Below are 25490 nucleotides of genomic sequence, written 5' to 3' on the forward strand. Positions count from 1 at the left end.
GCACTGGCAAAGCCTCACAGGAGACAGCTATATCAGGGTCCCTAAAGCAAAATCTTGCTGGTGTGTGCAATAGTGTCTGCATTTGGTGGCTGATTATGGGATGGACCCCCGGGTGGGGCAGTCTCTGGATGGTCCATCCTTTCGTCTTAGCTCTAAACTTTGTCTCTGCAACTCCTTCCATGGATATTTTATTCCGTATTCTAGGGAGGAATGAAGTATCCACACGTTGGTCTTCCTTCTTGATTTTCTTGTGTCTTGGAAATTGTATCTTGGGTATTCTAGTTTCTGGGCTAATATCCACTTATCAGTGAGAGCATATCAAGTGACTTCTTTTGTGATTGGGTTACCTAACTCAGGATAATATCCTCCAGATACATCCATTTGCCCAAGAATTTCATAAATTCATTGTTTTTAATAGGTGAGTAGTACTCCATTGTGTAAATGTACCACATATTCTGTATCTATTCCTCTGTTTAGGGACACCCGGGTTCTTTCCAGCTTCTGGATATTATAAATAGGGCTGTTATGAACTTGTTCCCCCTTCTAAGGAGGACCAAAGTATCCACACTTTGGTCTTCCTTCTTCTTGAGCTTCATGTGGTCTGTGAATTGTATCTTGGGTAGTCCGAGCTTCTGGGCTAATATCCACTTGTCAGTGAATGCATATCATGTGTGTTCTTTTGTGATTGGGTTGCCTCACTCAGAATATCTTCTAGTTCGATCCATTTGTCTAAGAATTTCATTAATTAATTGTTTTTAATAGCTGAGCAGTACTCCTTTGTACCACATTTTCTGTATCCATTCCTCTGTTGAGGGACATCTGGGTTATTTCCAGCTTCTCGAAATTCTAAATAAGGCTGCTATGAACATAGAGGAGCATGTGTCCTTATTACATGTTAGAGCATCTTCTGGCTATATGCCCAGGAGTGGTATAGCTGGGTCCTCAGGTAGTACTATGTCCAATTTTCTGAGGAACCTCCAGACTGATTTCCAGAGTGGTTGTACAAGCTTGCAATCCCACCAGCAATGGAGGAGTGTTCCTCTTTCTCCATATCCTTGCCAGCATCTGCTATCACCATAGTTTTTGATCTTAGCCCTTCTAACTGGTGTGAGGTGGAATCTCAGGGTTGTTTTGATTTGCATTTTTTTGATGACTAAGGATGTTGAATATTTCTTTAGGTGCTTCTCAGCCATTTGGTATTCCTTAATTGAGAATCTTTTCTTAAGCTCTGTATCCCATTTTTAACAGGGCTATTTGGTCCTCTGGAGTCTAACATCTTGTGTTCTTTGTATATTGGATATTAGCTCTCTATTGGATGTAGGGTTGGCAAAGATCTTTTCCCTATCTGTTGGTTGCCCTTATAATTCAACACCGTTCATGATATAAAAGTCTTGGAAAGATCAGGAATTCAAGGTCCATACCTAAACATAGTAAAAGCAATATACAGCAAACCAGTAGCCAACATCAAACTAAATGTAGAGAAACTTGAAGCAATTCCATTAAAATCAAGGACTAGACAAGGCTGCCCTCTCTCTCCCTACCTATTCAATATAGTACTCAAAGTCCTAAACATAGCAATTAGACAATAAAAGGAGGTGAAAGGGATAGAAATTGGGAAGGAAGAAATCAAAATATCACTATTTGCAGATGATATGATAGTATACTTAAGTGACTCCAAAAATTCTACCAGAGAACTTCTAAACTTGATAAACAACTTCAGCAAGGTAGCTGGATATAAAATTAATTCAAACAAATCAGTGGCCTTCTTCTACTCAAAGGATAAAAAGGCTGAGAAAGAAATTAGGGAAACGACACCCTTCACAATCATCACAAATATTATTAAACACCTTGGTATGACTCTAACTAAGCAAGTGAAAGATCTATATGACAAGAACTTCAAGTCCTTGAAGAAAGAAATCCAAGAAGATCTCAGAAGATGGAAAGATCTTCCATGCTCATGGATTGGCAGGATTAATATAGTAAAACTGGCCATCTTGCTGAAAGCAATCTACAGATGCAATGTAATCCCCATCAAAATTCCAACTCAATTTTTCATAGAGTTAGAAAGAGCAATTTGCAAATTCATCTGGAATAACAAAAACCCTAGGATAGTGAAAACTATTCTCAACAATAAAAGAACTTCTGGTGGAATCACCATCCCTGACCTCAAGCTATACTACAGAGCAATTGTGATAAAAAAACAAAACAAAACTGCAAGGTATTGGTACAGTGAAAGGCAGGTAGACCAGTGGAATAGAATTGAAGACCCAGAAATGAACCCACATACCTGTGGTCAGTTGATCTTTGACAAAGGAGCTAAAACTATCTATTGGGAAAAAGACAGCATTGTCAACAAACGGTGCTGGTTCAACTGGCAGTTAGCATGTAGAAGAATGCAAATTGATCCATTCTTATCTCCATGTACAAAGCTCAAGTCTAAGTGGACCAAGGACCTCAACATAAAACCAGATACACTGAAACTAATAGAAAAGAAAGTGGGGGAAGAGCCTTGAGGACATGGGCACAAGGGAGAAGTTCCTGAACAGAACAACAGTGGTTTATGCTCTAAGATCAAGAATTGACAAATGGGATCTTATAAAATTGCAAAGTTTCTGAAAGGCAAAGGACACTGTATATTAAAGGGCTGCATCATTAGGAAGAGAAACACTGTTGTAGAGTAAAAGACTATTTGTTCTGGATGATTTTTTTGACTACATTTTTAAATGAAAAACATTCCTCCAAAGACTCAGATTTCCACCATGTAGACAGTTAAATGATGTATTCTAAGACCTATACTTAGTTGTGAAAGAAGGATGCCACAGTGTCTTTAGCAAAGAAGCAACATTAGAATATATGCTAATGCTCTCAGACAGACACTCTGAAAAAAGTCCCTCTCTGTTGGCTATATATTGTGCAGCTTTAAACAACTCAGCCTGTAAAATTTCTTCTTCATTTCTCTAATGCAGATATGCCTCTCAAAGACAGAGACTTGACTTTCCCATAGCAGTCTTCACAGTATTTGAGAAATTGCAGCTGCTCAACAAATACTCTGACTGGACACTTAGATAGAGATGGGGAGAAGACTTGGGAACAAAATGTTCTCTAGTTAGGTGCAAACTGCTTTGTATTCACAGTCAAGTTTACATTGTACTACCTTCTTCTGCAAAGTGCTTTAGCAGGTGTTTATCATTGGGGTCTTTAAAAACTGTTGATTTTATGGAACTCAAAATTCTCACAAAAAAATCCTCACTTGAAAATCCTGCTGGAGGATTTTTCTATTTTTATTGTTATTTTAAAATCAAGTAAATGTTGGTGTTAAGGCAAGCCTGTGCTTATCACACTTCATAGAATATCTAAGACTCACAGAGATCTAGAGCACCTGGCACAGTAACCAGAACGCAGTCAACTTGGCGAGTTGCTGAGGAACAAATGGATCATTGTATAGTCGCTTCAGAAACGGACAGATTAATCTGCTAATGGTCACACAGTGACATGGGAAGTGGAATGAACGTTTCCTGATGTCATTGTGCTTTAATAATTGATGCCGTATTTAAATGGTAATACGAAGATGACTTTCATTTTAGTCTTTGAATAACTTTTAGATGTGCAAATGTATCAAACTCCTAGGTTAATATCTGTTACATCTTAGGAAGGCAGTTGTAAGGATTTGTTCATGCAAGTCAAAGGATTGATTTACAAGGCCACCAATTTAAAATGTCTGCTATGGAAGATGGCCTAGTCAGCCATCATTGGGAAGAAAGGCCCCTTGGTCTTGCAAACTTTATATGCCTGTACAGGGGAACGCCAGGGCCAAGAAGTGGGAGTGGGTGGGTAGGGGAATTGTGGGGGGGGGATATGGGGGACTTTTGGGATAGCATTTGAAATGTAAATGAAGAAAATGGGTAATTAAAAAAAAACATCTGCTATGTGGCTCATTCAAGGTGTGTCAAGTGATTCATTTCATCTGTCCCTTTGTAAGCATTCTCCCCTCTGTGATATGTTGTTAGGGTTTCACATACACTACCAGTGACTTTTAGTTGGAACAATTTGTCTCCCCTGGGACATAACCTATTTCTTTGTTCTCTGGATTTCTTGAATGTTCAAGCAATATTGGATATCATGTTTTGTTTTTTTTTTTCCTGCTGTTTTTACAGGATGGAAAAACAGAGCCAAGCTCATGTACCTGTCTGAAGGGGCCCAAACTGTCAGAAATAGGAACAATTGCCTGGATGATCACGCTTTGTGATGCCCTCCACAATTTCATCGACGGCTTGGCGATTGGGGCATCTTGTACTTTGTCTCTTCTTCAGGGGCTCAGTACGTCCATAGCGATCCTGTGTGAGGAGTTTCCTCATGAGTTAGGTGAGCACCTCAGGGCACAGGGCAAGGGGCGGTCGAATGTTAGACTGGGCAGACCCTAATCATACACGGAGATGAATGATCTGTTGTTGGAAGTTTTTTTTTTTTAATTATTATTATTATTATTATTATTATTATTATTATTATTATTATTCCAAAACAGAAGGAGGCACAACTCACTTGATATTCTCTTCTTCCAGGGGACTTTGTGATCTTGCTCAATGCAGGAATGAGCACCCGGCAAGCCTTGCTGTTCAACTTCCTCTCCGCGTGTTCCTGCTACGTGGGACTAGCTTTCGGCATTTTGGTGGGCAACAATTTTGCTCCCAATATTATATTTGCACTCGCTGGAGGCATGTTCCTCTACATTTCTCTGGCAGATATGGTAAGAGATTCAAGTATTTTATTTTGTGTTACTTTGATTTTTACAAATGAGAGCCTGGGTTTCGAGCTGAAGGGCAGCCTTCGGCCTCCCACTGGCTTCAAGGTCTTCAAGGCTGGGGATCCAGACCTTTTCTGGCCCAGCGTCTCTCGCTTTGTGAGTAACCTGTGCTAACAGTAGCTTGGAATGGCTGTCGTTGATTCTTTGATGACTGATCTTATGGATAAAGTAAGCACTTTTAATAGTGGGAGCTACTTTCTAAGGACTCCTTTTAATATGTGATGAATTAAACCCGTCTTCTCTTATAGTAGGCCTGACCCATCAGTTGCATAAGAATGTCACATTTAGAAGAATAAATAACTTGGTAGACGAAATACTTTTTTTATTCAAAGTGATTCACACTGAAAACTTTTGAAGTTAAGCTAAAATATTACACTAAATTAAGTAGAAATTAATATTGGACAATAAATATATATTTGAGTCAGTATTATTTATGTCTGTAGGTTGTGTGTGTGTGTGTGTGTGTGTGTGTGTGTGTGTGTAGAGAAAAATACCCTGTGTGTTTTCAAGCATACCTTGGACAGATTTCTAGAGAATGAAGTGTCAGAGTATAAAAAAGAGTATTTGGGTTATATTTAGAAATTAATGTATTACGTATAATTTAATAACATCTTTCCTTTGGATTACAAGCTCCAAACTGTAAGTGTCTGGCCCAGTTTGCTGTTCATCAAAGACCCTTAAAAAAGGCAGGATTTAGCTCTTAGACCCCCACAGTACTTACATTTTTCTGCCCAGAATTACCTTGCACATTGTCTTTATTCCAGATGGCCATTTCTTCCCATGACACAAAAAAGTTCTATCAAAGTTGGTACCTTTATGGAAGCGATACAGGTGATGTCCTATGTGACATAGTAGTTTCCTCATGTTAGAGATGTCACCAACTTTTTCCCTGTAAGAACTTCACGCCAGTTCTCTGACCTGCCTCTGGAGTCTGAAGATCCCTGGCATGGCTGCATCCAGGGTACCACAGCATTTATAACACATCATGCAATTTGTGTTTCTAAAACAGGACATACATGTCCCCTTGTGTAACCTTTGCAGTGGATGCTGTGGCTGAGAATGAACATTTATTTATTTACTAAAAACACCTAGGATTTTTATCTGTTTTCACTATAATGAAAGTATTATAATCTTCAACACTGGACCAATACACAATTTATTAAAAAATCTTGTCGCTCTGGGAGGAAAGAGCAAGCACAATGGAGAAACCAGAACAGTAAAGAAAGCTACTTCAAAGAACAGGTTCAGTCAGTTACACAAATGTTTTTCCCCTCCAGTCAGCCCGGAAAAATTATGAGATGGGCGGGGAAGCGGTTTCCATAAGTGTTTCTCTCCAGAGGAGCAAAGTCAGAATTTAAGCAAACAAAAATGTCACCATCTAACAAGAAAAAAACCCAACACTTCACCAACTCTGTGGTGGCACAAGGCAGGGTGATTATTAAGTCCAAGATCGTCATTAGTTACATAGTGACATAGTGACATAGTAGGGCAGCCTGGGCTAAGCAAGAAACAACAAAGTAAAACATGGCATACTTAAAAATACTATGAGATAAGAGGAACAATAGCATATCTAATGGGGATGAAGCAGAATATAGTATAGTATAGTATAGTATAGTATAGTATAGTAAGGGCTAACGGAAGTAAACAGAAATGCGTGCCTGAGGGTGAAACCCACCGGGTTGAATTCCTTAAAATTTGAGGTGTAGACAGCTGTATATGGGAAGAGAGTTGAGGAGAGAACGCATCAAGCCAGGTACATTCTATCTGGCTGTGTGACCTTTCGATAGTTTTACCGTGGATGCCGCAGAATACTAGGATTCCTCAATACCTGAAGCAAAACATTGATTGGTACGATCCAGTCCCAAATGAAAGAAATGCTCAGCTCCTGTGCAGAAACCCCAGACGAGCATTTCAGGATTCACCACAAGATGGCGACAGCCATTTAATAATGTGTCTTCTAGTTTCCAGAGATGAACGACATGCTGAGAGAAAAAGTAACTGGAAGACAAACGGATTTCACCTTCTTCATGATCCAGAATGCAGGGATGTTAACCGGCTTCACTGCCATCCTGCTCATCACCTTGTACGCAGGAGACATCGAATTGCAGTAGCCGGAAGTGGAGTATAACGTCAACGCGGGAAGGCATTTAATAACAACACAGAAACATCTCCATAGGGATTTTTGTTTTTTTAAAAGTATATCCTATTTAGTTAAAAGAGATTTTTTTTTTATTATTTTCAACTAAAGGCTAAGGAATCTAATGACTGGTTTCAGATATGTAGAATAGGTGAAATTTGTTGTTAAAATTTTTCCTTAAAAGGTTTTCGGTTTCAGACTGCAAAGGCTGGTGTATGGGGCCTTTGGTAAATACCTGGTTTTCAATATTTTATGCATATTAGAAAATTATCATGAAGCAAACACGTGCATTCACAAGCAGACATACAGATCCAGAGAAAAACACAATCTGGGTCATGTAAGGTTTCAGAACTTGCTTGGGTAAACAACAACAACAACAACAACAACAACAACAACAACAAAAACCTCAAGCGTTTTCAGAGTGGTTTTCTTCCAATTAATGTGTTTGACTGCTTTTAAAGGCAGGTGCATCAAATGAGGAAGAAAATCAAGACAGACAGCTCCAGTGCATGCAGGACCGATCCCAGTGCCTTAACGAACCCCAGAAAGATAGCGCACAGCGTTTGTTCAGCTTTATGTCTCAGTTGGCGACCTGTAGGATTGTTTTGAAAGCTAATACAAAGTAACATGAATTAGGAAAGGATGAAAGGCTTGCTAGCCCAGCAAGGCTTGGGCTCAGGGCTTGGTCCCTGAGTTATAAGCTTGAACACACCCTGCAGAAGACCAGAATTGCTTTGCTATGATTTATGCTGTGGTTCCAGCCAACAGAAATGCCTGAGGAGTATGCGAGACTGGTTAGAACTCAGTCTTGCCATGCTCTGGGATTGCTTTGTCATGGTGGAGAATATGTTGGGTGGGAGAGAGAAATTGAATGTAATTGTGAGCAATTTACTTTTTAAAAGATGAGCATAATTATTTAGCAGGGGGAATTTCAATAAATGCAAAAATCACAGCTGGGCTGGGCTGTGTCAGAGACTGATGGTGGAGGAGGCATGTGCTCATTAGGGGTGATTGACAGTCAGCAGAGACGGCTTCTTTTATGTGCAGTGTGCTTTGTTCCCATATGGTATACCGTTGGATGGAAAACCTCAGCATACTCTTTCTACCTTTCGTAAAACACACAGCTCACTGAGTGTTTGAGCACGTTGTAGACGATCAGTCTGAATTGAACATCCTAATTTCAATTCACACTCCCAAGTAACTTAAAAAAAAGATGATTTGACAGTGATGAGAATTAGTAATAGAAGCCAAGTTATCTCAGGAATTATGTTTTCCTATAAGCCCAAACACATTTTCATGTAATAACAGTGCAGATTTGATAAACTTTAACATATATGTTTATGTGTATTCTCACTTTATGACTGACAATTAAAAAATATTATTTGACCAAACAGTAAAAGCTTTTGAAACCATGTACCGTGTCAGTTATTTTTCTCTTAATATGTCTTTATTTTGAGTGACATCATGTGGCTGGTGTTATGAGAAGAGAGGCAAGTAGAGAACTGATGTTGTATTATTTTAAAAATATCTAGCAAAAAAATCCTACAAAGACTAATTTTTCATTTCAATAAACACAATCTATATTAGTATAACCTTTCGTTTCAGTGCTTAACAATCCTTGCTTTTTAAAAGTATATGCTGTGGGCTGGAGATATGGCTCAGTGGTTAAGAGCACAGACTGCTCTTCCAGAGGTCCTGAGTTCAATTCCCAGTAACTACATGGTGGCTCACATTCATCTGTAATAGGATCTGATGTCTTCTTCTGGTGTGTCTAAAGACAGCTATAGTACATTCATATATATATAAAACATTAAAAAGTACAGATTGTATGTATTTTTAATGAAATGACTTATGGAAGAATATTTTGAAAAGATAGTTTAGTGATTCTCAGTGTACATGCAGATTGACTCTTTGGCCTGCTTTTTGTGGGTCTGGCTCTCCATCCTTTCCCTTTACCATGGAGAATGAAGGACTTTGGGTGACGATGACTTAAAGACAAGAGGCAATTGTTTGTTGGAGGCAGAAGGAAAGTCGGGATGGCATTTACTTTATCCTGATTAACTTTCTTCAAGTGAGCATAATCCTGCCAACATACTTCCTATGGAGCATTTGCCATATAATCTTAGTTTTTTGAAGAAAAAAGGATTTATTTCATTTTGAAGATTACAAACCATCACTGAGGGAAGTTAGAACTGGTACTCAGGTAGGAACTCAAACAAAACACGTGGAGGGACATCGCTTACTTTCTCTTTTCCTGGCTTGTTTGGCTCACTTTGGTAGCAGCTCTCTAGTTAGACTTGTTTACTCAGCAAGATGGAAATCATGCCTACTATGGCAAACTTAGCTAGCCACTGAGTAGTGGATATTGGAGGAGAACCTACAACCACCATTTTATTAAGACAGCATAATCATTAGATTTTAGAGATGCTACCAGAATAAATAAAAAATACTGTATATTACTCATTGCTAAACTTTAAAGAATATGTATTAATTCCTGGCACTTATTGGGTACTGTAGAAGATCCTGTTACCATGGTAATGCTGTGTCACAAAGCACCTTAGGAAACTGAAGCTCACAAAGTGGGTGAGCTTCCACTAGAGGTGCTGATGGGTAGCCAGCTGATAGAGCCATGGTACTAGGGTGTGGCTCCCATTGTGGCTGGAACTGCAAATTCATGTGGAAGAGATAATAGATGCCTAAGTCCACTTATGGGTAAAGTGTAAACAGGTTCAATCAGTCTTAAGCAGTTTTTATAAAGTATCTGTTATTTTTCCTGAATGAAGATACCTGACATTAATGATAATTCATCAAAAGTCTCTAGAGGTATCTCCCTCTTCTAATATCTAAATAATAACCAAAATCTGTTTAATGAAAATAGTTCCTTTCCTTTACCTGTACAAGTTGGGATGTGTGGCTGTGTCATGGCTCAGAGCTAGTGAGGATAACTCAGGTTTACTTAGCTGCCAGTTGCTCATCTGTCCTGGTTTCTTGCCGCAGCAGCAGTGGAATGTAGCCAATGTGTGAGCTCAGTGTTGGGCATCTCTGGAGGCTATGTATGGTCATAATGATTTCTAGATGTTCAGCGAGACTCTAGGCACTATTGGGCATTTCTGGTTTCCTACATTTAAATGGCCTGCTTCTCCTAACTCTTCTCAGCATTATCTTCCTTTAGGTCTCCTTTTGATTTTAGCAGGAAGTTACCATGATTTCCAGACAATTTCTGTGTTAGGAAAGATCTGTTGCCGTACAAGAGATTCTCAAATGATCCTCTTGGCTACGATACCACAGATCATTCTTAATGGATACTTGGTTTTCTTTCTACACCACTGGTCGCAATTCCCGTGGTTGGTTTTCTGTCAGCTTCCTTTCCATGTTAAGGATGCGCAAAGCATGTTCTCATGTCCATTCGGTTTCCTAGTTGAAAACTCTAAATTTCTCTGTGCCTTCAGAACCAGAGACTCTGCTAATAAAATTAAAGTGAAAGAAACTGGATAAACTAGAAACTCCAAATATCATTCTGTTAATTACAAGGCATATTCCCTCCCACCACATTTTAATAGTTTCTAATGGCGTCTACAGGTGAGAAGAACATGATATTATGAAGGTGGCTCTTAGATGTTGTAAGAAAATGGTCGAATCTCCATGATGAGGGTTTGATGTATAAGAACTAAGAGGTCTTCTCTTAGTTTGATAGAAGAGCTGTGAGCTGCAACATGGGGCCCATGGGGCCCAATAGCTCTAGGAACCGAGTCTATTACTATTTGTCTACTGTGCTGACAAATGAAAGTCTCAGATAGACTGTGGCTCTCACTTCCAAGATGCTTCATATCTTAAGATGTCTCCTGGAGATCTGGCTTTGAACTCTTAACTCCACATAGCAGGAAGGAGGACTGGATAGGAAGGCAAAAGTTCACACTTGTTTCTTTAGTCACTCCTTTCTGAACAATATTTTACAAGTAAGATCCAACCATACCCACTTCTATCCACTGACCAGAATGAGTCACATGTATATACCAGTCAAAAAGAGAAACTAGGCAATTCTGCATTCAGTTGGATGCACTTCTATGAGAAAAAAAAATCAAGATTTTGTCATTAGGAAAAGTAAAGAATGACTGTGTGTGATTGGCCATCCTTCTGCTCTGTGTGTGATTGGCTCTAAACAGTTTGCATGCATTCTGCTGGTTCTGAGTGTGTGGATGGGTCAGAGGTTAATGTTCGTCGTCTTCCTCAGTCCTCTCCAAACCCACTGTTTTGGAGACAAGAGTCTCTCACTAAACCCGGAGCTCACCAACTCAGCTAGACTGGCCAGCGATCCCCAGAGATTCTCTGTCTTTGCCTCTCTAGCTCTGAGATTGCAGCCATGGGCCTCTCTGCTTGGCTTTTCCTGTGGTTGCTGGGACCTGACCTCAGGCACACATGTTTATACAGTAAGCACTTCACTTACACGGGCACTCCAGCCCATGATCAGGATTACAGCTCTTTCCTTCTTTTTATTAGCATGTATTAACGATGTAGAACAATTAGTTTCATTTTGTCATTTTTCACACACATGCACAGTGTATTTTGACCTTTGCGCTCTCTCTCTCTCTCTCTCTCTCTCTCTCTCTCTCTCTCTCTCTCTGTCGCGCGCGCGCGCGCGCGCACACACACACACACACACACACACACACACACACACAGAGTACTCTGATTGTGTCCCCCATTATTCCCTTCTCACTGCTGCTGATCCCAGGTATTTCCTTTCCAACTTCTTCCTCGACTTTCGCACCTTATTTTTTTGGTGACCCAATGAGTTTAATTCGTGTTGCCCTTAGGAGCGTGGGAGAGGACTTAGTTACAGAAGCAGAGGCTTCTTGCTGATAGTGACACCACTGAAGAAACACCCTCTTGCCTTCCCAGCAGCCATCAATCCCAAGAGAACCTCAGGGAAGGAGGATAGCCTCCTCACTGGCCTCTCCCCCTCCATGACAAAAGATCTACAGTTACATCCAGTATTATCTGTACACATCTGTACTCATTTTTCTGCCTCGGTCTATTATGAGTGGTATTTATTGGCCTTGAAAATGTTTTTTTTTAATAGACTAGTGTAAAATTTGAGAAAACATAAAAAATGATTTATGGATTAAAAAGAAATCTGATTAGTATGAATGTCCAGGACATTAAGTGACATTAAGTGCTATCAGAAGAAATTAGCAATAAATTCTAAAACATTTGTATGCCATATTCATAGGCTTTTTGTATAAGAAAACTTAGATCTGTAATGTTATATGATGTTTGTAGATAAAAACTTGAAAATATTTTTATTAGAATAAATAAATAATGAATAACTAATTAAATCATTTAATTAAACCAATTAATCAAAACCAAATCTCTATTTTGTATGCTCTGGGTTGACTTGAGAATCTGTTTACAACCTGGGTCAGAGGACTCCTCAGGCATCCCTAGTTTCATCTTGGAAATGTGAGACAGTTCTGAGTTCTAAAGCAGGTTCCGAAGGACGGTACACAATTAAACCAGCGTTGACTTTTATTTACTCCAGATATGCTCTTCAAAATTTAGTGCCTATAGCAATCCAATGAAATGGATTCTATTTGGAATACTAGGCCAGGATGGATCTAAGAAGAACCAGAAGGAATGCATGCTGTCAGGTCACGTCTTGTTAGAATTTAACCGTAGTCCTTCCACAGATGCTGCTGATCCCAGGCATTGGCATACCAGGAGAGCTCCTTCCTCATGAAACACCCACCAGTGCCAGCCCTAGAGAGCTCACCATGGTGCTTGCTTCCTTCTAAAGGGCTGGTGATTAAATATAGTCTGTCCATTGTTGCATAGATTGTATTGATATGTCAGTCTAAAGCTGAGCGGTAGTATGTCAATAAATGATACAAGTAGCATGTGATGATATTAGTCAGTCACATATTAGACCCAAATAACATTAATCACGATAAATAAAGCTCTATTATTCACTGTTCTGTATTTTTTTTTAAATTAGGAGTTTTTTAATTGGATATTTTCTTTATCTACATTTCAAATAAATAAATCCCCTTTCCTGGTGCCCCCTCCCCAAATCCCCTATCCCATCCCCTCTTCCCCTGTTTCTATGAGAGTGTTCCCCGACCCACTCATCCACTCCGCCTACTTGCCCTCACATTCCCCTACACTGGGGCATCGAGCCTTCACATGACCTCTCCTCCCACTGATGTCCAGCAAGGCCATCCTCTGCTACATATGTGGCTGGAGCCATGGGCACCTCTATCTGTACTCCTTGGTTGGTGGTTTAGTCTCTGGAAGCTCTGGGGGTCAAATTGGTTGATATTGTTGTTCTTCTTATGGGTTTTCAAACCCCTTCAACTTCTTCAGTCCTTTCTCTAACTCCTCCATTGGGGACCCTGTGCTCAGTCTAATGGTTGGCTTTGAACATCTGCCTCTGTATTTGTCAGGCTCTGTCAGAGCCTCTCAGGAGACAGCTATATCAGGCTCCTGTCAGCATGCACTTCTTGGCATCCACAATAGTGCCTGCATTTGGTAATTGTATATGAGATGGGTCCCTAGGTGGGGCAGTCTCTGGATGACTTTTCCTTCAGTTTCTGCTCCACACTTTGTCTCCATATTGGCTCCCATGAGTATTTTGTTCTCCCTTCTAAGAAGGATTGAAGCACCCACACTTTGATCTTCCTTCTTCTTGAGCTTCATGCAGTCTGTGAATTGTATTTTGGATATTCCAAACTTTTGGGCTAATATCCACTTATCAGTGAATGCATACCATGTACATCTTTGGTGATTGGGTTATCTCACTCAGGATGATATTTTCTAGTTTCATCCATTTGCCTAAGAATTTCATAAATTAATTGTTTTTAATAGCTGAGTAGTACTCCATTGTGTAAATGTACCACATTTTCTGTATCCATTCCTCTGTTGAAGGACATCTGGGTTCTTTCCAGCTTCTGGCTATTCTAAATAAAGCTGCTATGAGCATAGTAGAGCATGTGTCCTGATTACATGTTGGAGAATATTGTGGGTATATGCCCAGGAGTGGTATTGCTGGGTCCTCAGGTAGTGCTATGTCTAATTTCCTGAGTAACTGCCAAACTGATTTCCAGAGTGGTTGTACCAGCTTGCAATCCCACCAACAATGGAGGAGTGTTCTTTCTCCACATCCTTGCCACATCTGCTGTCACCTGAATTTTTGATCTTAGCCATTTTGACTGGTGTGAGGTGGAATCTCAGGGTTGTTTTGATTTGCATTTCTCTGATGACAAAAGGAGGTTGAATATTTCTTTAGGTGCTTCTCAGTCATTCAATAAAGCAATCTACAGATTCAATGCAATCCCCACCAAAATTCCAGCTCAATTCTTCAGAGAGTTAGAAAGAGCAATTTGAAAATCATTTGGAATAACAAAACAAAACAAAACAAACAAACAACAAACAAACAAACAAACAAACAAAAACCCCCCAAAACCCAAAAAACCCAGGATATCAAAAACTGTTCTCAACAATAAAAGTACTTCTGAAGGATCATCCCTGACCTCAAACTATACTATAGAGCAATAGTGATAAAAAACGGCATGGTGTTGGTATAGAGATGGGCAGGAAGATCAATGAAATATAACTGACGACCCAGAAATGAACCCACACACCTATGGTCACTTGATCTTTGACAAAGGAGCTAACCTTCCAGTGGCAAAAAGACAGCATTTTCAACCAATGGTGCTGGTTCAACTGGAGGTCAGCATGTAGAAGAATGCAAATTGATCCATTCTTATCTCTTTGTACAAAGCTCAAATCTAAGTGGATCAAGGACCTCCACATAAAACCAGATACATTGAAACTAATAGAAAAGAAAGTGGGGGAAGAGCCTTGAGGATATGGGCACAGGGGAAAAGTTTCTGGACAGAACACCAATGGCTTATGTTCTAAGGTCAAGAATCAACAAATGGGACCTCATAAAATTGCAAAGCTTCTGTAAGGCAAAGGACACTTTACCAACAGATTGGGAAAAGATCTTTACCAATCCTACATATGACAGAGGGCTAATATCCAATATATGCAAAGAACTCAAGAAGGTAGACTCCAGAGAATCAAATAACACTATTAAAAAATGGGGCACAGAGCTAAACAATTTTCAACCAAGGAATATCGAATGGCTATATTTTAATTTTTATAGAAAGCTGAGTTGTCCAAAATATTCAGTTGTTTAGTCAAATAGGGAACAACAACAGGGGACTGGTGAGAAAATGGAAAATGAGGTTAGTGATTGATTTCAGTGGTTGATTTCCACTAGGTTTTTGAGCGCCTTGTGGCTCACAAAAGGTCTTCTCTTTCAAAGGACCAGTGAGTGACTTTGGCTTATTCAAAGGCTCTGAAATCAGTGTCTCCAAGAAACATGTGCACATGTATGTAGCTTCAGCACTATCCACAAAATACAAAGATCTGAGGTGTCTCTTGGCATATAAATGGAAAAGAGGAAATGGCATATTCCTACAATGGAACAGCATTCTATTTACAAAAGATGAGGGCCTGCCATTTTTAGCAAAGTGGACATTATGTTAGGCATAACGAATTAGATCAAGAAGACAAATAGTACATATTTTCTCTCACATATGGAAGCTAAATCTCATAGAGGTAGAAACTACCATGTTGCCTTCAAGAGCCTGAGAAGATGAGAGTTGGGGCCTGTAAGTGGGAAGGGAAGATACTAAGGTGTGGGAAGCTAGCTAGGAGCAGTATGGTATAATGTTAGGACAGCAAGATAGTGACCATGATTGGCAACAAAAAACTGAAAATTTAAACAGAACTAGTACAGAGGATTTGTATTGTCCGAACCCAAATGAGTGTCAAATGTCTGAGGTGATAGACTTGGCACTTACCATATCTGATCATTTTCACTCCACGCCTGTATTGGAATGACATTGTACCCCTTAGATAGGTACAATTGTGTCTTAATTTTAAAAAAGAAAGCTTTCTCTAAAGCAGAGCTGCTTATCCTATGTATGGTGAGGGCCCTGCCCAGGTTATTTCCAGTTTGTCACAGATACAGGAATTACTAGAAAAATGAAACCACATTTAGAATAAAAAGAGGAAATCTGAACTTCACTTCATATTAGAGATAATAGACATATGTACAATGATACCAGGTTACTGCCGGGATAGACTGATGGATGCTCTCAGTTCTCTGTCTCCCACTTTCTGCACTTGGCTCATTAAAGGACCATTTCCTGAACTAGCAACAGTAGGGCTTCTCCTCAGCTTCTGTGACCATTGTCTCTGTACCCTTGGTCTAGGGTAGCCACAGACTTGCTGACTTTTCAGATGTTCTTTAATTACTTTGCATAAGTAAACCATTTTAAAAAATAGAGTAATTAGGATGTTTTGAAAGACCAATTAAGAGTGGTGCTACATTTTGAGGAATTAAAAACCTTGATTACTTATAGATATGCACAGCTATTCCCTTATAAAGGGACTACTAGTTGAAAAAATAAGGACTAATTAAAATATCAAATTGATAACATTCCAATTCCCTGGCAACCCATCAGCATCACCCATTCTAAGATGAAGAATGATCTCTAGAGAGAGAAGCGAAATAGTTCTACAGGCTATGCACTCTGACTTGTTGTGCGTGGGCCTGGTGCTGTTTGTGTGTTTGATGCTAATTCCGCTCGCGGAGGGGTTGTAGACAAGGAGTGAGTCAGGTGACTTCTTGTAAACCAATCCCCTAATGAACAAAGGAGCCAATCACTGGGTGAGTAGGTGGGACTTCTGGGTTGGATGGAGGAAGAGAGGAAGGAGGAGAGAGGCCCTTTTGTACGAAGATAGCATGAGGACAAGCTGCGAGTGTCTCCTGGTTTCAATGGTGGATCTGTCAGGATTTGCCACCAGAGGATTTAGATTTAATAAGGCTTACAAAATTAGGATTTTAGTTGTGTGCCCAGCGACTGAGTTACCGTTGCTTCTGAACTAAGTTTTTTGTTGTGTTTTCCTTCACACGGTGGCTTGTCTGGGTTCCAGAGAGAAAGTGGGGGTTTGCCTAAGGTATACCACAAAGGTCGCGGGGTTTTGAAGCAGGGGGTTGGCATGGTAGCGAGCTGCCTGTGGGAACTTAGCGAATCAGGTCTGCCATTGTCCGCCAGTGAATAGGCTGCCAGGGCAGAGGCACAAGTGCGGGAATGAGCCGGTTCGTTCATTTTTAATATTTCCCGCAACATGACTAGATAGCTCATGCACACAGGAACTGTCCCATGCAGTGTGTCACTTAAAATGCGTTTTGGATCCTGTGCCATTAGCAGACGAGTTAGGAAGCCAGGGGGTGCAGCTGATATCCATCCTGCTGAGAGCATCACATTGGTCTCAGGGACGCTGGGAAACAGGATGATGCTTTCCCCTTGGAAGCCATTTCTCTTGTTAGTCTTAATGTTGCGGCTCTTATGACTACATAGGAGCTTGTGAGTGAATTGGGAGGTGGTGGCTGTAGACGTCTGAGAAATTGTAAAGGTATTTCACATGTGTCTGTATGAGTTACTCTTGTCTTGCTGGGATGGAAGACCATGGCCAAGGTGTTCGATGCCCCAGGGTAGGGGAATGCCAGGGCGGGAAGATGGGGGTGGGTAGGTAGGGAGCACCCTCATAGAGGCAGGGGGAGGGGATGGGATAGGGGGTTTCTGAAGGGGAGACCTGGAAAGGGGAAAAACATTTGAAATATAAATAAAGAATATGTCCAAAAAAAAAAAAAAAAAAAAAAAAGAAAGAAAGAAAGGAAGGAAGAAAGAAAAAAGAAAAGAAAAAAGAAGGCAACTTGGAGAAAAGTGCCTTTATTGATTTGCACTTAAGGTTCCAAGGGACCAGAATCCATGAAGGTGTAGTGGAGGAATGGCAACAAGGAGTGGGAATTTCAACAGGAACAGGAAGTCGAAGGCAACAGCAAGCACAAAGTAGAAAATGTAAGAGCTATTTAAGTCCCCAGAGTCTGTTCATAGTGAGTAGTCCCTTCAGCATGGCCACACCTCCTGAACTGCCTTAAATAGCACAACCAATCACAGGAGACTATGAGGGCGTTTATCATTCAAACCAGCCCAGTGTCTTTTCTCCATTCTTTCTGTGTTTAGATAAGTCTTAGGCCTAATGATCCCACGATCATTTAAGACGAAAAGATGTTCAAAGTATTTTGGACTAGTGAGTAGTACTGATGACGTTTCTTAAGGTGGACAATGAGTTGCCCTGAAACTGAGAAGAAAGCAGACTCCATCAAGATCATTGATCAGCACAGTTGGAGTCATGGATTTCTGTTGATTTTTTTTTTTTTTTCCTGTTCATCTTGACCCCTGCCCTTCCTGCAACTGCTTCACACTTCCTGTGACAATTCGGTTGCTTCCATGTGCAATGGCTCAGGAGAGTTGGTTCTGCAGCTTCCACTTCTCAAGCTAGGAAAGTCCTGTGGGCTGTGCTGACCATCGTTTCCTGACCACGTCTGTGGAACTTTCCAAAGAGGCATGGAGCAGAGCTGCACCTCAGGAACAGAGAGAAACGAGAGAAAACAAGACCGATCCCAGAGGAAGCACAAGAAATGTGGGAATCCAAATAGAGAGTCATTACATTGACTTCTGTTTAAGTCCCTGCCATTCTCTTACTGTGTGTGTGTGTGTGTGTGTGTGTGTGTGTGTGTGTGTGTGTGTGTGTTCTGGCAATTCCTCCAGTTTTCTGGGTTATCCACTTTACTAATGAATTCATAAATATTTTCTTTTCTACTGTTAATAAATTTGATTTAAGCTCATCTTACTTTGATTTATGTGTATGTGTGTGTTTGTGCATGTGTGTGTGTGTATATGTTTACATGTTTTTGCATAGGTCAGAGGTCAACGTTAGGTGTCTTTCTCAATTGCTCTTTACCTTGCTTTGAAGAAGGATCTTTTACTGAAAAATTGAAGTTGTGATTCACCAATTCATCCAGGTTGGCTGGCTAACAAGCCTCTGGAATCCTCTGTCTTCATGTATTCTGTTGTATCATATCTGTTGTATTTACAGATGTACATTGTGAGGCAAGACATGTTTTTACAAGGATATTGGGATTCAAACCTCAGGTCCTTGTGCTTGTGTGGCAACATTATAGCAACTAACCCATCTCCCCAGTCTCTTGGCTTTCTTTTACTTTAAATTAAGCTCCTTTTCTTTCATTTTACAGCTGATAATTATATAAATATTTTTGTCAAACACAACCCCAACTCTTATTTTAGCACCTTCTTTCAGAGGTCTCAGGTCTCCATGATCAAGTTATGAAGGCAACTTCTTACTTCAGTACGTATAGCAAAATCTTTATCATATTTCAATAGTAGTGACTAAAAGTCCCAGAATCTCTCCACTTCATTTTCATTTACATGTGAACTACATAGGGACCATTGAAGATATTTTAATCTTCGAGTTTAGCGTAGCTGGCATATCAGATGTGATGATGGGTTCTCACTGATGACTGTAGGAAGTAACATTTGGTGCCTCAAAAATGCTTTGGCGTTAAAGGGGCCCCAGTCTGTCATGTCAACATATGATGACTCAGAACAGCTAATGGTGCTGAAAAAATATTCTACATATAAAACAATAAGTGCTGAATGCCAAGGGCAGTCTAAGCAAGGAAATAACTTAAACACTTGGACAAACCAGACAGAATCAGACTTCTTAGATAATTCTAAGGAAGATGCCTAATGTAAGAGATGAATTTAGGTCACATTTTATACAGCATGCGTTCATAAAGCTCTGCAGTTTCTTGGCAACTGTCACCTGATTGTCAAGTTTTTACTTGATTTTTTTAAATAGACACTTGACTTTTTTTTTTTTAAAGATATGGCCTCACCAATGCTTAAGCATGGCATCCAGGTTAGTGTTAGAATAATTAGATTCTTCTGTTTAAAATAGTTCTAAAATTAATTGTTCAAAGTTTGCTTCTTTTAAAAACTAGATAAATTGTTCCTTGATATCATTGTAGATAATGTGAGAAAGAATTTTGAGTTTCTTCTGTGATTGACTGAACACATTTGCTCAATTAAATGTATTTAATAATCTGTTATAGGCCCAGGAGATAAAAAAAAAAGAGTCAGAGTTCATTTTGCTCTCAGGGTATTATGCCCTGTGTGTGTGTGTGTGTGTGTGTGTGTGTGTGTGTGTGTGTGTGTGTGACAGAGAGAGAGAGAAAGAGAGAGAAAGAGACTAATAGATATCATAGAAGAAAACTGGGACATACAAAATGTAGAGGTTGAGCACAAATGGAAGAATTCATTTTGGGAGGCATGGGACCAGTCAGAGTAGCATTTGACTATTAAGCCTTGGTATTTCCCTCTTGGTCATATTTTGTCTTTCTCTCACAGCTGGAATTTATCATTTTACCCCTTAACACGAGAAGAAACTTTTAAATTAGTGCTATTGAGAGGACTGTAATATATGTGTACCCTAGGGGTGAGGTGCTCCTGACAGCATGATTATTACTGATGACTATTATCATGTAGATTATTCTACATAGAGAAGGGAAATGTAAACAGCTAAACTATTCCTATTTGAAAAGTCAATGACCATTCACAGTCATCTCAGCTTTTGCTACATATGCATCACATTCTGTAGGAAATAAATACACAGGCATGCAAGATAATTTTTTCTGTTTATAGGAGCTATTTCTGTAGGATTGTTATTCTTTTAAGTTGGTGAGTCTTAAATGGTAGTTTTTAAAAAATGAACATGTTTTTGAGTGCTTTAAATGATATATTACTTTTCTATTGCTGTGCTAAAACGCCACGACCAAGACAACTTATGAAAGAAAGTGTTTAAATGAGATAAGAAATCTAGATGCGTAGAGTCCATGAGTGAAGGCATGGTGGCAGGGTCATCTAAGAGCTCCCATCTCAAACTGCAAGCAGGAGGAAGAGCCCACACCAGAGATCTCATAAGTCCTTTGACACCTCAAGTCCACTCCCAGTGACATACTTCATCCACAAGACCACACCTCCCTATCCTTCCCAAACAATTTCATCAACCGGGGACCAGATATTCAAACATATGAGCCTAGAGGGGCCATTCTCCTTCAAACTACCACAAATGATAAAACGCCAGCGGGGACTTTGGTTTCAATTATCATTCAAAATTTGTTATTTCCCAATTTTCAATTTTCCAATTGGCACATGTTCTAAGTGTTAGTAGATATGATTGGGGAAAAGGAAAGCACTTATAATTAAGGAAGGTGGAAGTCATAGGGTGACAGGTTTCATTCACTCTTTACCAACTCTCCCTGATTAGTTTATAACAGGTGTTAGTAACTTCAATCCTTGCAACAATGTATCTCCAGATCTTTGCAATGCACTGCAGGTGATGGGTGAGAGGGAGGGGTGTGGGGTGGCTGGGACCTCTGGGACATGACAGCCTGTGCTGGGGACCCGACCACTTAAAAAGAGTAAGGAAGATGGTCCCTGGTCTACCTCGAGATACATATGACTTGTTTAGGGGAGTAGAAATGGATTTTGAGGAAGAGAATAATTCTTTATCCTTGTATAAGACATGTGACCATGATTTTCAGATGGAATCCACAAGTGGCTGTCCTGCTTCTGTCTGTGATACTGGACACAGATTTAAGGAATCCACTAAAAAATCAGGAACCTGGACTCTTACTCATCCACTGAAGAGATGCTGGTGGATTGAGGCTCAGGGCAAGGCATTATGAAAATGGTGTTTGTCTGCTGGTGGATTAAGGCCAGAAAGTGTCTTTCCCAAACCGTTTTATTTTTCAGAACTGAAATTAATGTCTTGTGACACACCTGCACAGAATGTGTGGAGTTAAAAACGCTTTTGAACAGGACTCAGCGGGTGCAAAGAAACTAGATCATCCTTCAACCTGGTTTTAAAATACAGAACTTGCAGTTCCTATTTCAAGATCAAGTATAAAAATAGGTAATGTATAAATGTATAATGTATAAAATGTATAATGGAGAAATTTTCATGAAATATAGCATTTGTGTTTTTTAGTGCAGGGTTGTTGTTGATCAATAGGTATCTGCCAAGAAGTGTTTTCATGACTTTAAATTGTTATATCGCTCGTTCATTTGCCATCTATTATAACTGCTATATGTACTAAATGATAACTCCAGTAAAAATCGTTTTCTTTAAAAAAATTTTCTATATATGTATAATTGCCAACATGACTCTGGGGAAACTATAGAACATTTTCTTACTAAAAATTTGCGTATTTTCAGTAACTTAAGCTTTGAAATTTAATCTCATGTTACTAGAACATTTCTTTTAATTTTAAAATTTTTTGTCATTTTATTGTTGTTATAAATATTTGTTTCCAATCAATGAATTTCTAGGCCAGGTTCAGATAATCGAGGGCTATATGAGTCGTTTATGTTTGATCTAAGTTGCTCTGTAACCACACTCAGAAGTAAAGGGAAATGGTATCTTTCTGAAGACAAGCTTAGACACTCTAACCCAGGAATTTAATGTACTTTCTTTCTGTGGCAGAGGGCTTGATGCACAGCTGGCACATCCTGGGTATCACCAAAAAGACAGGAAACAGCCCACCCTGTTAGAACAAAGCAAACAATCTACTCATTGTCACAGTATGGGTCTCACAGTTCAAATCACCTCTACTCAAAGCTAAGCTTTTTGAAATCTTTGTAAAAAACCTTCGCTGTCAAAGATGAGATGACTGTCACCAGTAAGCTGGAAGCTATTCAAACTTGTGTCAGAAGATGTTATGTCACTAAAACAGCATCCAGTTCAACAACGTATGTTGACTCTTGGTCACTATGATTCCTTTCTGATCCAGGAAGCTGGCTAGTCCTTCTGGATATGATATCATTAATTAAATTTCCTTTGCTAGTGCTTGGTCTATGATTTTTCCATCTTGACCTGCTCTGTGGGATTACAGCACACTATGCCTCGCTCCCAGCAAGTGAATGCTGGTCCAGGTTTTCCTATGCTAGGGCTCATCACAATATTTATTCTTGTCACCTGGGTTCCTCTTTTCTAGGACATTTCTTTGTATTTGTTTCGAATTTTATAATTTTTGGCCTATTTACTTGGAAACAACCATATATTTATTTAGACAAGAACAGATATGTTGTGGGCAGAGTAGTTTTGGAATCAAAGCGAAGAAGAGGTCTTAATCATATCCACTGATATCCAGGTCAGGTGTCTTTGTACCACAGTTTCTCTCTATATAAAATAAGGATAATAATTTCCATCTCACAGAATTAAATGTGACTACATGAAACATATGTGGTCAAGTAGTAGATGTGTCTTGTAAGTGACTTAGATTATTTTATAATTTCAAAATCCTCTGAATAACACTTGGGGACCATGAATGGTTTATATTTTTTGGTTACAAGGTTGTAAAATAATTGCCGATAGTTTTAACTAATTTAATTTAACTTATTTATTTAATTTAATTTAATTTTTTAGTATTGCAGTGAATTCGAATCTAGCCTTGAACTTTTGAGTTAGCTTCTGAAAGGTCTATCTATCTATCTATCTATCTATCTATCTATCTATCTATCTATCTATCTATCTTAGTATACAATAGTCTATCTGCATGTACACATGCAGGCCAGAAGAGGGCACCAGATTTCATTCAAGATGGTTATGAGCCACCATGTGGTTACTGGAAATTGAACTCAGGGCCTCTGGAAGAGCAGCCAGTGCTCTTAGCCATCTCTCCAGCCCAATCTGTCACTAATTTTATGGCCTCATTCTTGTCCTAGAATTGCAAACTGTTACTTTGAGTAGGGGTATTATTGAAGCACCCCCATGATATTTTCATTTAAAGCTCCGATGCTTAGCAAGATTATTGGTATCTCTGCTTGGATTCAGATGTACTTATTAAATAATGTGTCATCTCCAGTTTGCCCAACTGAGAGATCTGTTTTAATTTTAGGTTCTCTTTGGTATATCCAGTTTCTTTGTAGTTATGGTGTTTTTCAGATATGCATAAGTAATCTCAAAATGCTGCAGAGTTTTTTCTTATATTACCTTTTTTGGAGGAGACATGATTTAATGTAACCACAATACAATTCTAATATTTCCATAGAACTTTATGTTCATCAGAACTTCTCTTAATAATTTATATAATTTCATAGTCATATTGACTTTACAAAAGATGTGGAACAAAATAATACCAGCATTATGATCTAGATGAGGAAAGTCAGTCCCAGAGGAGTGGTGATTGGTTAGAATTAGCTGTTAAAACACCTCATTTGCATGACTGTGTTTGTTTTAACTTGTTGATTAGTTATTGTTACTATTATCATTGTGTGTGTGTGTGTGGGGGGGGGGGATGAGTGCCCCACTGAATGCACGTGGAGCTCAGAAGGAAATGTCCTAGTTATGTTTCTTACTCTCTGTAGCGAGTTCCACGTATCTGATTCAGGGAGCCAGTCCTTCATGGCATGGGCCTTTACCTGATGAGCCATCTTGCAGACCTTGCTAGATTAATATCATCAAATAAGGTACAGTTTATTTCATAAAGTATCCAGTTCTGGACCCTGAATTCTCTGAATCTTTAATGCACAAGACTGTCTCTCTCCATGTCATAGAAGGTATGTAAAAACATATGTCAACATTTCCCCCTTCCCCAGTTCAGCTCTTAGTGAACACCAGTACAGTAGTGATGCTTAGAGAGCCCATTGCACCCCTTGAGAAAACAAATGGCCCCACCAAATCCAAGGAATAGAAGTGGAGATGTGGGGTGTGGTAGAAGCTAGATTTAATGATGATCTTGCAAGATTGGGTTGGTAGCAGGAATACCCAAGCCCTTAACAGTGATCAATATTCCCTAGCATGCAGGTCCCTCTACACATTCCCCATTGGTTCAATATTTTGTGGATGCAATCTTCCTGGATCTCTAAGTATTATTTCTGCATAGGGCGTTCTTTTTCTTTTTCCTCAATTACGTCCTTCTCGCTGTCTCTTTACTTGTATTTGTCAAAGACTTTGTTTTACTGACTGCTTTATCTTTATCTCCAATCTCCTATTTGCCTTTTATTTCAGACACGCATTCCAGGCACGTGTGTTTAGTAATGTCTGCAAGCTGTTTGTAATTTTCCACCCTGAGCAAACTTCTTTTTGAGTGAGAGCAGCCAGGAGGCCCCAGCAAGCAGGAGCTGGCTAGCAGGGGCTCAGTGTTCTTACTTATACTGTAAATTTAAAGCCTAAGCCTTCCTAAGACCGCCACGTTTCTACTTCCTGCCTCCTACCTAATAAGGCATCCCCTATGCTGCATGATGCTCCCAAGTGTGTGTGTGTGTGTGTGTGTGTGTGTGTGTGTGTGTGTATGTGGATGTGAGGACCCAAGGCACACAAAACAAACTCTCCCAGCCATGAGCTCCCATAAATCTCATTCCAGAAGAAGAATAAAGATAAGTTCATTCCAACAGCAGGCCAGGGAAAATGGGCAAGCTAAACATGGTAACAACTTCGAACTAAGAACAAAGAATGCTCTATTCAAACAGTCACGTTGCTGTCTCGGCATAAAGGTCTCCTGCAGCGTGCCAGACTCCTGCAGTAAAACAACCTGGGTAAGTCTTTAAGAGC

The 25490-nt window shown here is 39.6% G+C and overlaps 1 protein-coding gene, 1 long non-coding RNA gene and 1 pseudogene across 6 annotated transcripts in view; 2 read left to right on the plus strand and 1 right to left on the minus strand.

Moving 5' to 3' along the window:
* Nucleotides 1-8530, plus strand: part of Slc39a8 (solute carrier family 39 (metal ion transporter), member 8) — a 71691-nt gene extending 63161 nt beyond the window's left edge. For 3 of the 4 annotated variants that reach the window (NM_026228.5, NM_001135149.1, NM_001135150.1), the window contains exons 7-9: nucleotides 4155-4362; nucleotides 4560-4744; nucleotides 6763-8530. In NM_026228.5, the coding sequence (NP_080504.3) occupies nucleotides 4155-4362; nucleotides 4560-4744; nucleotides 6763-6912 (543 nt within the window). In that variant the 3' untranslated portion in view covers nucleotides 6913-8530. The remainder of the gene's footprint in view (nucleotides 1-4154; nucleotides 4363-4559; nucleotides 4745-6762) is intronic. The other variant, XM_006501934.3, reaches the window with a different exon arrangement.
* Nucleotides 8531-21767: 13237 nt separating this feature from the next.
* The window catches only part of Gm31243, a 28108-nt gene continuing 24385 nt past the window's right edge, over nucleotides 21768-25490 (plus strand). The window contains exon 1 of one of the 2 annotated variants that reach the window (XR_867649.1): nucleotides 21768-21851. This is a non-coding gene — a long non-coding RNA (predicted gene, 31243). Of the gene's footprint in view, nucleotides 21852-25090; nucleotides 25475-25490 lie in introns of those variants that run through there. The other variant, XR_376114.3, reaches the window with a different exon arrangement.
* Nucleotides 22256-22801, minus strand: Gm18330 (predicted gene, 18330; annotated as a pseudogene).

The sequence above is a fragment of the Mus musculus genome, chromosome 3 (genome assembly GCF_000001635.26).
Source record: "Mus musculus strain C57BL/6J chromosome 3, GRCm38.p6 C57BL/6J".
Lineage (NCBI taxonomy): Eukaryota > Metazoa > Chordata > Mammalia > Rodentia > Muridae > Mus > Mus musculus.